This window comes from Phycodurus eques, chromosome 20 (assembly GCF_024500275.1).
Source record: "Phycodurus eques isolate BA_2022a chromosome 20, UOR_Pequ_1.1, whole genome shotgun sequence".
Taxonomy (NCBI): domain Eukaryota; kingdom Metazoa; phylum Chordata; class Actinopteri; order Syngnathiformes; family Syngnathidae; genus Phycodurus; species Phycodurus eques.
The window spans coordinates 13,955,451-13,970,132 of NC_084544.1; the positions used below are offsets into that span (position 1 = coordinate 13,955,451).

At 43.1% G+C, this 14,682-nt stretch overlaps 1 protein-coding gene across 2 annotated transcripts in view; it reads left to right on the forward strand.

The window, feature by feature from the left end:
* ash1l (ash1 (absent, small, or homeotic)-like (Drosophila)) overlaps nt 1-14,682 on the forward strand; it is a 51,813-nt gene that overhangs the window by 16,239 nt on the left and 20,892 nt on the right. For both annotated transcript variants that reach the window (XM_061664153.1, XM_061664154.1), the window contains 6 exons: nt 519-4,887; nt 10,018-10,660; nt 12,065-12,238; nt 12,345-12,439; nt 13,002-13,075; nt 13,211-13,256. In XM_061664153.1, coding sequence (XP_061520137.1) covers nt 519-4,887; nt 10,018-10,660; nt 12,065-12,238; nt 12,345-12,439; nt 13,002-13,075; nt 13,211-13,256 — 5,401 coding nt within the window. The remainder of the gene's footprint in view (nt 1-518; nt 4,888-10,017; nt 10,661-12,064; nt 12,239-12,344; nt 12,440-13,001; nt 13,076-13,210; nt 13,257-14,682) is intronic.

Here is a 14,682-nt window from a genome sequence, read left to right on the forward strand (position 1 = left end):
AATATTGACTTTTTAAGCCCCCAGCTTTCCGTTATGATCGAACATTCTCTGATTTATTCAAATTTTTTAAAAGTCAAATACAGTCGGATTACAAAGTTTACATGCATTTTCAAAGTCTGGTTTCAATTGATTTAATGCCATAGTTTGATATTCTTGAGTCCATATAAATTAGTGACTGGCCACTCCGGTCTTTTGACATCTATCTGTGTTGTTGCCTGCCCTTGTCTCCCCATCCCCCTTCCCTAAGATGACCTCTTGCCACAGCACTAGCTTCTTGTCCCCAATCTGACCCTATGTGTTGATGACTTGCCTCTACGCATTCCCCTGCCTTTGTCCCTTTACTCTGCCCAGTTGAAGTTGCGTTTGACAGAAAATACGAATTCTGTTAAATTCCTCCCAAGAAAACAGTGATTTTATTATATCACTTGAAAACAGTGACAAATAATTATTTCTATAACTTCATTTTGTATCAAATTGTTCAAAGGCAATTTATTATATATATATTTTTTTTTTTGAAGGGTCCACCAAAGATGGATTGTCTGTCTGACACAAAGTCAGACACTAAAGCAACTACCACCACATCTGAACGGCCCCTGAATCTTCATCGCCCTTTCCCAGACAGCAAACTTCATCCTTCTGGGAAGAAAACACCAACTCTTCAACACAACCCTCGGTCATCTGCACCCTCTTCACCAATACCTGCATCTAAAGAACCTAGCTGTGAAGGTGTTAAAGCACCACAATACACTTACAGCAATGAAAGTCAAAGAGATAAAGACAAGGGATTTCAAAGCTGGGGAGCACCTACAGTCACTGAAAAATTAGCTCAACTCATAGCCACTTGTCCGCCGTCAAAGACCCCAAAGCCTGTCAAACCTGCTAAGACTGACCCTGCTACTTCCCAATCAAGCTCAGGTTTTATGACCCCCACAGCAAAGCAGCGAGACAGGGCTATGGCCAATAGGAACACCTATTCAAGAATGGTTCACCTTTCTCCCCCCCTACCAGTGTCACGACCTCCTGGTCGGCCCTACGGTTCTAGAAACAAAGATGTTGCTATGGAAAACTCACCCACCCTGACACCAACAAGGAAGGAGGACACAGATGGAACTGGGAAACCTATTAGCAGCAGTATTAACATGAGCAGTGGTAAGAGCAGTAGTCGCAGCAGCAGTCCAGCACTCATATACGGCAATAACAGACTGCCTTCCTTGTCAAAGGACAGTAACAATGACAACATTAATAGTAGCGTTCCCAAACTACAATCTCGTCCTATTCACTTCTCATCCCACACCACAGCTTTGTCCTCGTGTCCTGTTTCATCGTCCCCTACCACCACAGCTGAGCAAAAGACTTTGAGTCACATAAGCTCCCCTGCTGACTCACAAGCAGACCATGCACGAGAGACTTCTGTTGCTGCGGAGGAAGGCATTGCAAGTCTGAGAGAACAGGGCAGCCCCAGAGATTCGAACAATTGCTGTCCTTCAACAGGAACAGCAAAGCCAGAAGGGAAAGACAAAGGTCAGTCATTGCGAGTTGAGAGTGACAAGAGCTCAAGTCCAAGTAACCATAGTCCCAATCGGGATAGTAGTCGTGTTGGTCGGACCAGCAACCCTGCAGAACCTGTAATGCCAAGGGCATCTTCTTCACCCGAGCCAGAAGGTGAAGACAGCCCGCAAACTCCTCTTCGAGATGATTCTCCAGATTCATCCATAGATTCTGCAACAGAGCAGGACAGTAAACCCCTTAAAAAACGAAGAGGAAGAAAGCCACGCTGGGGCCGTGCAATGAGCAAGGTACATAGTCAAAGATCAGGCCTCGACAGTCCCTTTGACCAGAGCAAAACCACCATGCCTTTATCTTCAAGCCTGGAAACGTCAACTCCAGTTAAGAGACCTGTGGGGAGACCACCTAACCCAAATAAAATGAAACCAAATACTCTGCCACAAAGTTCAATGTCACGTCTCTTCACATTGTCACCCGAGTCCAAAAAAAGGGGAAGGCCAAAGTCAAAGATGCCAAGGCTTGACGCCCCAGCCCGTGGGCGCCCTCATAATAAATTGACCACATCTAAAGTTTACTCAACTTTTTTGAAGTCCAAAGAAGAGCAAGACCCTCCTGTGCTTCATCCAGAGGTTGACCTAAGACCCCCTAAACCTATCCCTCGAAAACGTGGACGCCCCAAGCGCCTCCCACCTACCTTACCCGAAGAGAGTCAGCCTCCCACATTGGCTCCTGAGGCAGGGGACGTTGGGGACAAACGGTATCACAGCAAAGGAAATGGTCAGCTTATTATGAAAACAATCATAGGCAAGATCAACAAGATGAAAAGTGTGAAACGTAAGCGTATTCTCAGTCAATTCCTGTTAGGACCAAGAAAAGAAGACCCACCTAAAGTATCTCCAAGTGCTGTGGTTGGATCTGCAGAAGCTGCAACTCAATCTTTGTCCTCCTTGGCAGCTTCTCTTGGGGGAAAACTTGGACCACAAATAAATGTTAGCAAAAAAGGCACAATATATATGGGTAAGAGGCGAGGGCGTAAACCAAAAATAGTTAGTGCCACAGCTACAACAGCACCACCAGAACCCTTCTTGTCCCCCAGCACCACTTCTCTACATCACCATCCATCTCAGCAACAGCATCACCTTTCCTCTTCAGACATATTTCCTTCACCTTCTCTCTCACAGTCCAGTGGAGGCCATAGTCCCATCAGTGATGCAAGCTTTGTTGAGCCAGGTTCAGTGCACTTTTCGGGTCACTCTCACTATTCAAACCATAGTCACAGCACATTTGCTTTCCCTCCCCCGACCTTTTCAGCTCCAAATCTCCGCAGTCCAGTCCCTGGCTCCTCTTTAACTATGGCCACAGCAACCTCTCAGAAAAAGTCCTCTTTCCGTGGATACCACCACCACCACTATCGGCAGCATTACCACTATCGAAAGCTTTCCCCTCCTCGGCCACTCCATCCTACCTCTCCTGCCCCCCTTAGTGAGCTGAAAGAAGCCACTCCATCCCCAGTAAGTGAGTCTCACAGTGAGGAGACAGTCCCCAGTGACAGTGGTATAGGAACAGACAACAACAGCACCTCTGATCGTGGTGAAAAAGCAGGAGCAGGGGCCTTGGGTGGAATCGGCATTCCAGCTGCGATAGGTAGTGGATTATTAATGCCTGGTGTTATTGGTTCCGCTATGGGTCCAGGAATGGGACTTAACGCTAGAGGCAGGCGGCGCCACTCCACTGTACTTGTGGAACATCCCTCACCTTCTCCTTCTCCACATTTGGCAAGGTTATCACCTGATACACGAAGACCTCACCCAGTAGCTGCTTCTACCTCCATAATGGGTCATAAGGAAAAACATAAACATAAGTGTAAACGCCGTAGCCACGGATGCCCAGGCTATGAAAAGCTTAAGAGACAGAAAAGAAAACGCAAGAAGAAATACCTACAACTCCGTTCTAGGCGGATCGACCCCAACTTTCTTGCTGAACTGGATGAGATTGTCATAAGGATGAGTGAAATCCGCATAGCACATCGTACCACAGGGCATCGTCTTGGTGGTGGCGTAGGAATAACAGCAGGAGCAAATAGAATGCCAGGAGTGGGCAACCGTGCCAGTGGCATAGGTGGTACCAGTGGCCCTCCACCTCATCATTACATTCACAGAGATCTCTTGCCCACAATCTTCAGGGTTAATTTCGGCAGCTTCTATTCCCATCCTGCATATTCTTGTGATCCATTGCACTATGTCCGTAAACCAGACATGAAAAAGAAAAGGGGGCGGCCTCCGAAACTCAGAGAGTCTATGTCGGAGGTTCCTTTTGTACCAGGGCTTGGCTTCCCACTGTCCAGCGGGGGCTTCTACCATCCCTCCTACAGTGTTCCTTATTCCTCTGGACCCCTCGGTTTGGGCTACTATAGGGGCTATCCTCCAGCTAGTGCTCTGTATCCTCACCCACACCACCAGTCACCCCACACAGCCTCATCTCACCACTCTCATCATTCATCAACTTTCCCCCCTCCACCCCCAACATCTTACATGCATCATCATCACCCTTCGCATCTCCTGTTGAACCCTTCGAAATTCCACAAAAAAAAACACAAGCTGCTTAGGCAGGATTACCTAGGAGGACGTTCCCCTGTCCTTTACCCACCCATGTCCTCTGAGCTGTCTTTCAACTGGCACCACAGGCACAAACATAGACACAAACACAGAGAGAGATGTGCTGACGAGAGCAGAGAAGAAGAAGAAACAATTGGTGCATCTTTAAATCGCGGTGGGGCAGGGTTGTCTGACAGTGGAGCATCAGGGAAAGGAGAGAGAGTAGGTAGCTTGGGAATGGCAGAATCTTTGCAACGATGCAGCTTTGGACGGAGCACTTCCAGCAACAATCCTAGCAAGCAAGCAGGTGTCACTTTAGCCAATTCACCTTCTTCTTCGTCATCGTCTTCTGCAGATAGGTACAAACGCAAAGAAAGCTCAATATCCTGTCTAGGACCCTCCAGACTAGCTCTGGGGAGCAGCTCCAAAAGCCAGCACCCAGCAGAGTCCTGGTTCAGAATGGGCACCTCTGAGACAGACTACTCTAAGCTTTCACGTCGTCATGTATTGCCCGGTCAGGGGCCCTTCTCAGATGGACGGCCGGAAGAACTACCTGGTTGCTCTGACAGTGAGGATGAGGGTCCTCTCACACCCACAAACGATGTTGAGCCAAGAGGCCATGATTCTCCAAATCTTACAAATCTCTTTGCCTCTGCTCTCACTCGCACTAACTTGCGGGGATGCAGGAACAGAAAGAAGGAGACGGCGCCAGAAAACACCAGCTTCTCCCATATGGACCGAACTTTAAGGAAAGACCGCTCAGTATCATCAGAGAGAAGAGAATTAGGTGAGTCAAATTTGCCTCAGACAATGTGTAAATAAAAATATTACACTAATATATTCATAATAATATGAATACATAAAAATCCCAACATGAAGAACTCCATTTGGATTATTCGAAGAAAAAGGTCATTTAATTTCCAGACCTGTGACTTTTACAAACATTAATTTTATTGTTAAAACAATTAATTGGTTCAGTCTGAAGATGTTTAACAAAATAGTCTCTACACAATGAGGCTTGAGCTCTTTTTTTTAATATGGTTTTTATCTCGTTTTGGAAAAGAGCTTTTAATTTCTCTACCCACATTCAGTCAGAGCATGAACTAAAATCACAAGCCACTTCCACGCCACATTCCTGTTAAATTGGCGCATCATAGGTGTTAAAAAGTAGATCGGAAATGTATTCCAATGAGCCTTTCAGACAATTGGCACAAGTGGAATATTGCTGCATCCGAAGAGTGCTTTGTGGCCGATGCAGGTTGCCTCATTAGGATACAGTATTTGAATGCGTGGTGTCGTCAGCACAATCGCGGCTCGTGGCATTTTGTTTCTGATACTACGTCGGATGCTGGCACCTTTCAATTTTTACGTCCGTGAAAATGCCATGAAAATGATGACTTAGATTGCCAGTTTAAAATTGGTTGTACTGTAAATTACTTCTTTTGACATCATCTCAACCAAGGAATCTGGGACCCAAATTCCCTTTGACATTGTTAAATGTTAATTAGCCCAAAATGACTCTCATGCCATCATTAGAATATTGCAGCTGGTGAGCTTTATTGTAGCTTATTGTGTATAACTAGCAACTGCAATCAATTGCATATAACTGATATAAGGATTATGTTTTAGACCTTGTTATAATGCAACACAAGGTATTTACACTGTCCCTCTTGATTTTTAACAGAATCACAGAATTGGCTGGAAAAAAATGTACCACTGATAAAATCTGAATTTGATTTGCCAAATGTGATGAAGATTATAATAACAAAAAAACCAAAGATTAGCGTTTTGGATGGATACCTTGAATGATCATGAAAAACGGCAGAGGCTTCAGTTAAACAAAGCCAGCAGATCAACTGCAGTGAAGTCAGTGAATAAGTGAAATAGAGTGAAAGCTCTTGCTTTATCAGCATTAACACAAAGATCTACTTTGAGAAAACAACAAAATATGTGTTCAGCGTTCAAGGTGATGATCAGAAGTGAATTGGCTCAGTTGAAAAGAAAGTTTGTCAGTAGCTAAAACATTTATGGATGTTAAATTGGGGAACATTAATTAAAAGATAGCCAAGAAGGTTTATCCGTTTTGAACAAGAAACAGATTGCGTAAAAAAGATGAGAAGGAGGAACTGAGTGATGAATGCCTCGTTTTCTTCATCCTTCCAAAAACCCTCTGGACTTTTGTCATTGTCAATAATACCAACGTTTTGATTTTTTAAAACTGGGATGATCAATAACTAAAACCTGTGAAATCCAAACAAACAAGAACAGCAGTAAAATATCAATAATGAAATCTCAGGCTTGCCACACACCAAGCGACGCAGCTGAAATCGACTGAACTGTCGTGCACTGTGCGGGGTTTTGCGACAGGTTTTCATGAGTGGCTGATCGTTGCCCATTGGTTCTGCTTTGATTTATTATTTATTATTTTAAAGGAAGAGTTAGCTAAGAATGTCTTGGAGGTGAAAAGAGTATCCGATCAAGTGATGAGGCTGAAACTTGAAATTGAGGGTGTTACGTATAATGTGATTAGCAGCTATGCCCCACAGGTAGGATGTGACCTAGAGGTGAAAGAGAAATTCTGGAAGGAGGTAGATGAAGTAATTCTGAGCATCCCAGACTGAGAGAGAGTCGTGATTGATGCAGATTGTAATGGACATGTTGGTGAAGGAAACAGGGGTGACGAAGAAGTGATGGGTAAGTACGGCATCCAGGAAAGGAACTTGGAGGGACAGATGGTGGTAGACTTTGCAAAAAGGATGGAAATGGCTGTATTGAACACTTTCTTCCAGAAGAGGCAGGAACATAGGGTGGCCTACAAGAGTGGCGCAAGAAGCACGCAGGTGGATTACATCTTGTGCAGACGATGTAATCTGATGAGCCAAACAATGAAGTTATCGGAAAGAGTAGTGGAGGCGAGACTCAAGAAAGAAGTGAGTATTTGCGAGCAACAGTATGGTTTCATGCCTAGAAAGAGTACCACAGCTGCATTATTTGCCTTGAGGATGTTGATGGAAAAGTACAGAGAAGGTCAGAAGGAGCAACATTGTGTCTTTGTGGATCTAGAGAAAGCCTATGACAGAGTACCCAGAGAGGAACTATGGTACTGCATGTGGAAGTCTGGAGAGGCAGAGTAGTATGTTAGAATAATACAGGACATGTATGAGGGCAGCAGAACAGTGAGGTGTGCTGTAGGTGTGACAGACGTTTACGGTGGAGGTGGGACTGCATCAGGGCTCAGCCCTGAGCCCCTTCCTGTTTGCAGTGGTGATGAATAGGCTGACAGATGAGGTTAGACTGGAATCCCCGTGTACCATGATGAGATTGATGAGATTGTGAGTCAACATGCACTGGAAAGGAGAGGAATGAAGATTAGCCGAAGTAAAAGAGAATATATGTGCATGAATGAGAGGGGTGGAGGGGGAAGAGTGAGGATACCGGGAGAAGAGATAGCATGGGTGGAGGACTTTAAATACTTGTGGACAACAGTTCAGAGCAATGGTGAGTGTGGTAAGGAAGTGAAGAAACGGGTCCAAGCAGGTTGGAACGGGTGGAGGAACGTGTCAGGTGTGTTATGTGACAAAAGAGTCTCTGCTAGGATGAAGGGCAAAGTTTATGACAGTGGTGAGGCCAGACATGATGTACAGATTAGAGACATTGGCACTGAAGAGACAACACGAAGCAGAGCTGGAGGTGGCGGAAATGAAGATGTTGAGGTTCGCTCTTGGAGTGACCAGGTTGGATAAAATTAGAAATGAGCTCATCAGAGGTACGGGCAAGGTTAGATGTTTTGGAGACAAAGTTGGAGAGCGCAGACTTCGATGGTTTGGACACGTCCAGCGGAGAGATAGTGAATATATTGGTAGAAGGATGATGAGGATAGAGCTGCCAGGCAAGGGAGCTTGAGAAAGACCAAAGAGAAGGTTGATGGATGTAGTGAGGGAAGACATGAGCGCAGTTGGTGTTAGAGAGGAAGATGTAGAGATAGGCTTAAATGGAAAAGGATGACACGCTGCGGCGCCCCCTAACGGGTATATGACAATTGCGCTATGTTTTTGTGGTTCAGTTAAAAAACAAAATCTATAGTCCAGTATACTGTATTTGGAGCCTCAAAACCCCATACAGGGTAGCAGTTTTTCCGTTGCAGCGCGTCAGTAGACTCGATGCTCAATTGTGGTGTGCAGCAAGAGTCACCAACTGTACTTTTTTCACGATGGTCCACTTCAGCCACGTTCAGCTATGTTGCTTGGTGTTTGGCAGCCTAAACAGAATTTCTGGCCTCATAAAAAGTTGTTCCTGGAGAGAAGTGTCTTTGAAAGACTGTAACATAATCTTTGCACACATTGCCTGACATTTGGTAGCTCTTTAGTAGTGGTTATGGGTTTGGCAAAAATACAAAAAGACTGCACTGAAAATGTGGATGACCACTGTTGATGTAGCATTTCTGCCAAGAAACATCTTACTGAAGGGGTGGAGTACTTTCTTTACAAGCTATTTTTAGCTGACATGGATTTCAAATGACCATAATATGAGACCTGGTCCAATTGTTTACCGTACCCATCATCACAGTTTAGCTATTGTTGTTGTTTTGATGAGGACGGCCTCGGTAATGGGGTGGCCTCATGATGCATGCGCTATATATTTTTATTTGAGTGTTGTGTGTGTGTGTGCGGTTGGTTGCATGTGTGTGTTTGTATCATTGAAATGTGGAATTAAGGCCCCTCTTGAGGCAAAATGGTACTGTTGTAACTTCAAACCAAAACAGGGTAATCCTGGATTAGAACTCAGGATTTGGGGTCATGTGGTGGTCAGGGACTGGACTAGGTAGGTACATGAGGCCTCAAAGAGTGGGAACTAACAACGCAAATGAGGAATGATTGAATGAATGATGTGAATTTGACTTCTTCTAATGGGAAAAGTTGAACAAAATTGAAGAAATTGCGTCAAATAAGGCATTGCTCACCATAATTTAAATGTAGATCTACATTAATCGGCTTGACAGATTCACTTTTCCCGCTATGGTCACAACACAGATCGGACAGTGACCTGCTATTGGGTTCTTTGGGTTTACCGTCTAAATCAGTTATTGGAAACAATTGAGTTTTGACTGTTGGCTCTCACATCTCTTTGCTGATTGTATGAAGAAACTATTTAGGTCAGGTCTCCTCAGTAGGAAATGGGTTACAAGACAAGCCTGAATAAGAGATGAATTGAGAGAGGCTGAAATAACCAGATGAGGACAACAAACAAAAACGGCAGTGGACACTACTCCAGAAACAAAAGCATCACAAAAAACAAAGTGATGTAAAATACATGCAGAGATAATGTTTTGATGCGAGATAGTTTTAGAACAATTTGATGTCCGGAAATTGTTTTGCCCGAATGTTTTTGCCAAACACAAAATTAAACGGGCTTTAAAGCTTTCGACTTTGAAGGTTCCATTGTATTACTTTTCAAGACTCAACATGCCTTCAAATATGTAGTTTTTAGTGATAGAAATTTAAATCCAACTGTTATGTCTGATGCCAAACCAGCTCTAAAAAAACAGAATGATGTTTTCAGGAAATATTTTTCAGGACATGCTATATTGTATGACTATTAAATTAATGGAAACCGGAAGAAGATTTGTGTTTGGCTGACCATGTGACTGGCTTACATACATTCAGGGAAGTTTAGGCTGACTTAAAGAATCTTAAATCGTCTTAATTCTGGAATGCCCCGTTTCCACCCACCTTGGGTTTTGTCAGGAATTTTGTAACATGCTTACATACCAATTGTCTTTGCCATATTTTTGGTGTACCAGCTAAAGCGGTACAGTTTGGTTGGTTGTTTTTTAGCTGACTGATGGGACACTCTTCTTGTGAAACTTTTAAGAATCATCTAATGATACTTAAATTTATTTTGAATTTTCTTAAAAAAGGGCCTGCAAGCATCCAGACAAGAGGTGGTGTACTCTCGACCTCAGAAGGGCCTGAAGGATCCCTGCACCACCGACAACAGCTCCATCACCAGTCTACTGTGTTTTACTCCCATGGCTCAGCGTCCTCTTCCCACCTGTCCCCCTCCCAGGACTGTTGCCTCGATGCCTCCCTGCCCCATCAGTCTCATCGGGTGCAGCAATCCAAGCACAGCCTCCACCATGTCAACAAAATCTTGCGTGCTAAGAAGCTGCAGAGGCAAGCCCGTACAGGAAACAACATGGTGAAAAAGAGGGGCCCTGGGCGTCCCAGGAAGCACCCATTACCTTCACCACCACCGTCCCCACCTCCTGCTGTTGAATTCAGTCAAAACCGGCACAGAGTGGGAGACCGACCAGCGGGGGACAGGATGTGGGATGAGGATACTGTAAAAGATACCATTGAGGCAGTTGTCAAAGAGCAGCGTGGCAAAGGACAAAAAAGGAAACACTGGGAGAGAGATGAAGGCGAAGATGAAGGGGAGGTAGAAGACACTGTGGAGCAATTGGCAGACAGAGAAGAGAATGTGGGCAACCTGGTGGAAAGGTCCAGACCAGGATCTGGAAGGTGCTGGCTTGCCCAGGATGAGAAAAGTCACTTTCAGGGGTAATTACACTTCACTGAAATCTACCATAAGTGGATATGAAATGTCAGCAATCTGGTCAAATGCCAAATGCCATCTTAAAAAAAATGAGAGCAAGATAAATCATTTTGAAACTTTTTCCTCCATTCATGTGACCCATAACCGGTACTCTCATTTGAGGAAAAAAAAGACATTTTAGGGGAAAGGAAAAAAAATGTAGATAATGTGGTTGCACAAGTAAAATGGTGGCTTTCATAACTGTGGCTGTGTTCAAATTTAAACAATCACATTGAAATTGGGAGTGAACCTACACCTGGCACCATTTCCTACACCTGGCACCATTTCAATGCCTATGTATAACCCAAAATAAAGTACAGATGTTCTAGTAGGCTTTTTCTGACATTTTGTTTTAGTCACATCTCACAGCGCAAGTCATGGGTTCGTAGAGAGCATCCACAGTATTAGAGGGATCTCATTCTTCAAATGTATCAGTGAGTAGATGGGTCCAAGTCATTAAGTATACCATGGAACACAGTGAAGCCAGTCATCAGTAAGAGGAGAAAATATGGCACAACAGTGATATTACCAAGAACTGGGCATCCCTCCAAAATTTATTCAACGACGAGAAGAAAACTGGTCAGTCAGGCCGAGAGCAATATTGAAGGAGCTGCAGGAATTTCTATTCTGTATATGTGACTGGAATCTGTCCTCTTCTACATATGTCTTCTACAAACGGACTTATCTTATGAAGAAATACAGCCAAGTCTGGCCACATTTTGCAAAACACACTTGAACTCTCCCAAACACATGGGAAAATGTGTTATGGTCCCATGAAACCATGATTGAGCTTTTTGGCCATAATTCCCAAAAATATGTTTGGCACAACCGCAACACTGCTCATCACCAAAAAAGCCCCAGAACTACAGTCAAGCTTTGAGGCATTGTGGAACTATTTTTTCCAGCTGGAAATGGGGCTTTAGTCGAGGTGGAGGCAATTATGAACAGTTCCAAATACTAGTCAGTGTTAGTACAAAAACTTCAGGTTTCTGCTAGAAAGCAAAGCAATGTCAAGAAAAGCCTACAAGATCATCTGAACCTTTTGAGGAGTTAATCTAAGGCAAAGTCAATGGTGGGAGGTGTGTGCTAACTCCAATTTAAAATGAGTTTATTTTTACTTTCCCTCTCAAAAAGATTTTTTTTTTCAATTGAATTGTACAGGTTATTGGTCACATCAATGGTAGGAAAAGTTTTGAAATTATATATCTTGGTCTCATTTTTATACATCACAAAAACCTGGCATTTAAATAGAGACGTATAAAGTTTTTAGATCCACTGTATACTATATATCCAAGTGTCAAAGAATGTCGTGCACCGGTATATAGGAACATGTATTTTATCACTAATCAACTAAATTATGTTTGTTTTAGCTCTCTGGAGAGTAATCCAGATGGACACCGTTCCCCCCAAGCCCAAGACACTGTCTCCAGGGAACAAACATCAACCACCCCCTTAACCAGCCAACGGGAGAAGAGACCGGCCAGACCTCCAAAGAAGAAGTTCCAGAAGGCTGGACTTTACTCTGATGTGTTCAAGACTGAGGAGTAAGACATCATTCAAAATATTTTTTCAGATCGAGGTCACTGCTTGTGAAAGGGCTTTACATTTAACATCATATACTGTACATTGTTTTTATGCTGTTGCTTGTAGTCCCCGGAGTCAGCTTCTGCAGCTAAAGAAAGAAAAACTGGAGTACATACCTGGGGAACATGATTATGGATTGTTTCCAGCACCCATACATGTTGGTGAGACTCTAAGCTATTTATATTTCCTTATGTCAGGCAGAAGGCTTGATAAATTCGTCTTATTTTAGCTTGATTCTCAGTCACGTTTTTACGACTGTGCTTGTCCCCTTTTCTATGGGAATGAGCAAGGACGTTGGAACTTAACTTTGCTATGAACACCATAGACCACACACACTCGCACAGGCTGAAATGCACTTTAATGGTAAAAAATGATCAGTTGACTAATGATTTTACAAGGGGGGCTCATGTTAATGACCCTTCACTTTTCACTTCACTAAGCCAGCTAACAAAGCGGTGTATAGTTCTCATCATCGTACTCATACATGGTTGGCTGTAAACATAAATCATGCGCATAGTGTGCCCTTAACATTACAGTATTAGTTATTAACCAGAAATTTCTGCCTTGTTTGGTAAAGGTATAGGTTAGACAAGTAACAGTGTGCCTCTATAATCTGTTTTCTTGCACATTTATAGGGCCTTACATTGCCTCCAATAACAGATCAGCAACACAATGTTTGGTTTTATTTCTGAAGGCCTTGTTTTGCTTTGTCTGTTATTACAGGGAAGTACCTAAGACAGAAGCGCATTGATTTCCAATTGCCGTATGACATCCTGTGGCTGTGGAAACACGATCAGGTGATCAATCATGATAAGAATCCTATATTTGATTTCAGTTTTCCTGTTAGTTTTTCATTAGCTATATACCCTTCAAAACTGGCATAATTGCTTGTTTTTCTTATGAAGATGCTCTTCATCATGTTTTTGTTTCAGTTATACAAAAGGCCTGATGTCCCTCTTTACAAAAAGATCAGATCAAGTAGGTGTCTAAGATTGCTTTTTCTCACATTTCAACCATAATGTAATTTTAACATTTACTTCCAGCTTCTAACAACTTTCTAATAATGCTAGAAATTACAATACAGTCAGGAGGAAAAAGTATGTGAACCCATTGGAATTTCTTAGATTTCTGCATTAATTGGTCATAAAATGTAGTCTGATCATTATCTACTGTAAATCACAAGAATAAACAGTCTGCTGAAACTAATACCACACAAACAGTTATGTTTTCATATTTTTATAGACCATAACAATGTAAACATTCACAGAACAGGGAGGAAAAAGTAAGTGAACCCTTTGATTTAACACAACGATCAGGATGAATTTTGTACCAGTCCTCTATACAAAACTGTTTCAGTTCAGCAAAATTCCTGAGATGTCTGATGTGAATAGCTCTCTTGAGGTTATGCATGTCATATCATCTCAATCAGGTTGCGGTCAGGACTTTGACTGGGCCACTCCAGAAAGCATATTTTCATCTTCTGAAGCCATCCTGTTGTTGATTTTCTTCTGTGTTGTGGATCATTGTCCTGTTGCAACATCCATCCTCTTTTGAGATTCATCTGTTGGACAGATGGCCTCAAGTTCTTCTGCAAAATTTGGGATAAACTGATAATGTAATATCAAGCTGTCCAGGTCGCAAAGCACACCCATACCATCAGGTAGAAAAGCACCAGACCATGATGCTCCCTCCACCATGCTTCACAGTTGGGATAAGGTTTTGATGTTGATGTGCTCTGCCATTTTTCCTCCACACATGGCGTCGTGTGTTCCTTCCAAACAATTCAACTTTGGTTTCGTCTGTCCACAGAATATTTTCCAGTAGTGCTATGGAAAATCAAAGTGCTCTTTAGCAAACTTCAAATGTGAAGGAATGGTTTTTTTTTAGACAGCAACAGCCTCCTTGGTGTTCGTTCTGCCATAAACCCCATACGTGTTTAATGTTTTAAGTATGTTAGATTTGTCAACAGAGATGTTGGCATATGCCAGTGATTTCTGTAAATCTTCAGAAGACACTCTAGCAGGGGTGTCAAACAAATTTTTGTCGCGGGCCACATTGTAGATACGGTTTTCCTCAGAGGGCCATTATGATTGTAAAACCATATCAATGTTTAATCGCCTCATCATATTATTACACATAGACAACAAATTGATGGATAACTAGTTTTGAAATTAGACGTCTCTTCAGAACTCTTCAGAAAATTAAACAGGAGGAAGGCCTAAATTATCCCAACTTTAAACACTAGTATTTAGCTAACCAATTACAATACCTCACCAAAGGCATTCCCAGGCCAGCCGAAGGATGTAGTCTTTCGAGCGGGTTGGGTTGTCCCTGGGTTGTCCCCGGGGTCTCCTCCTGGTGGGACATGCCCAGAACACCTCACCAGGGAGGCGTCCGGGAGGCA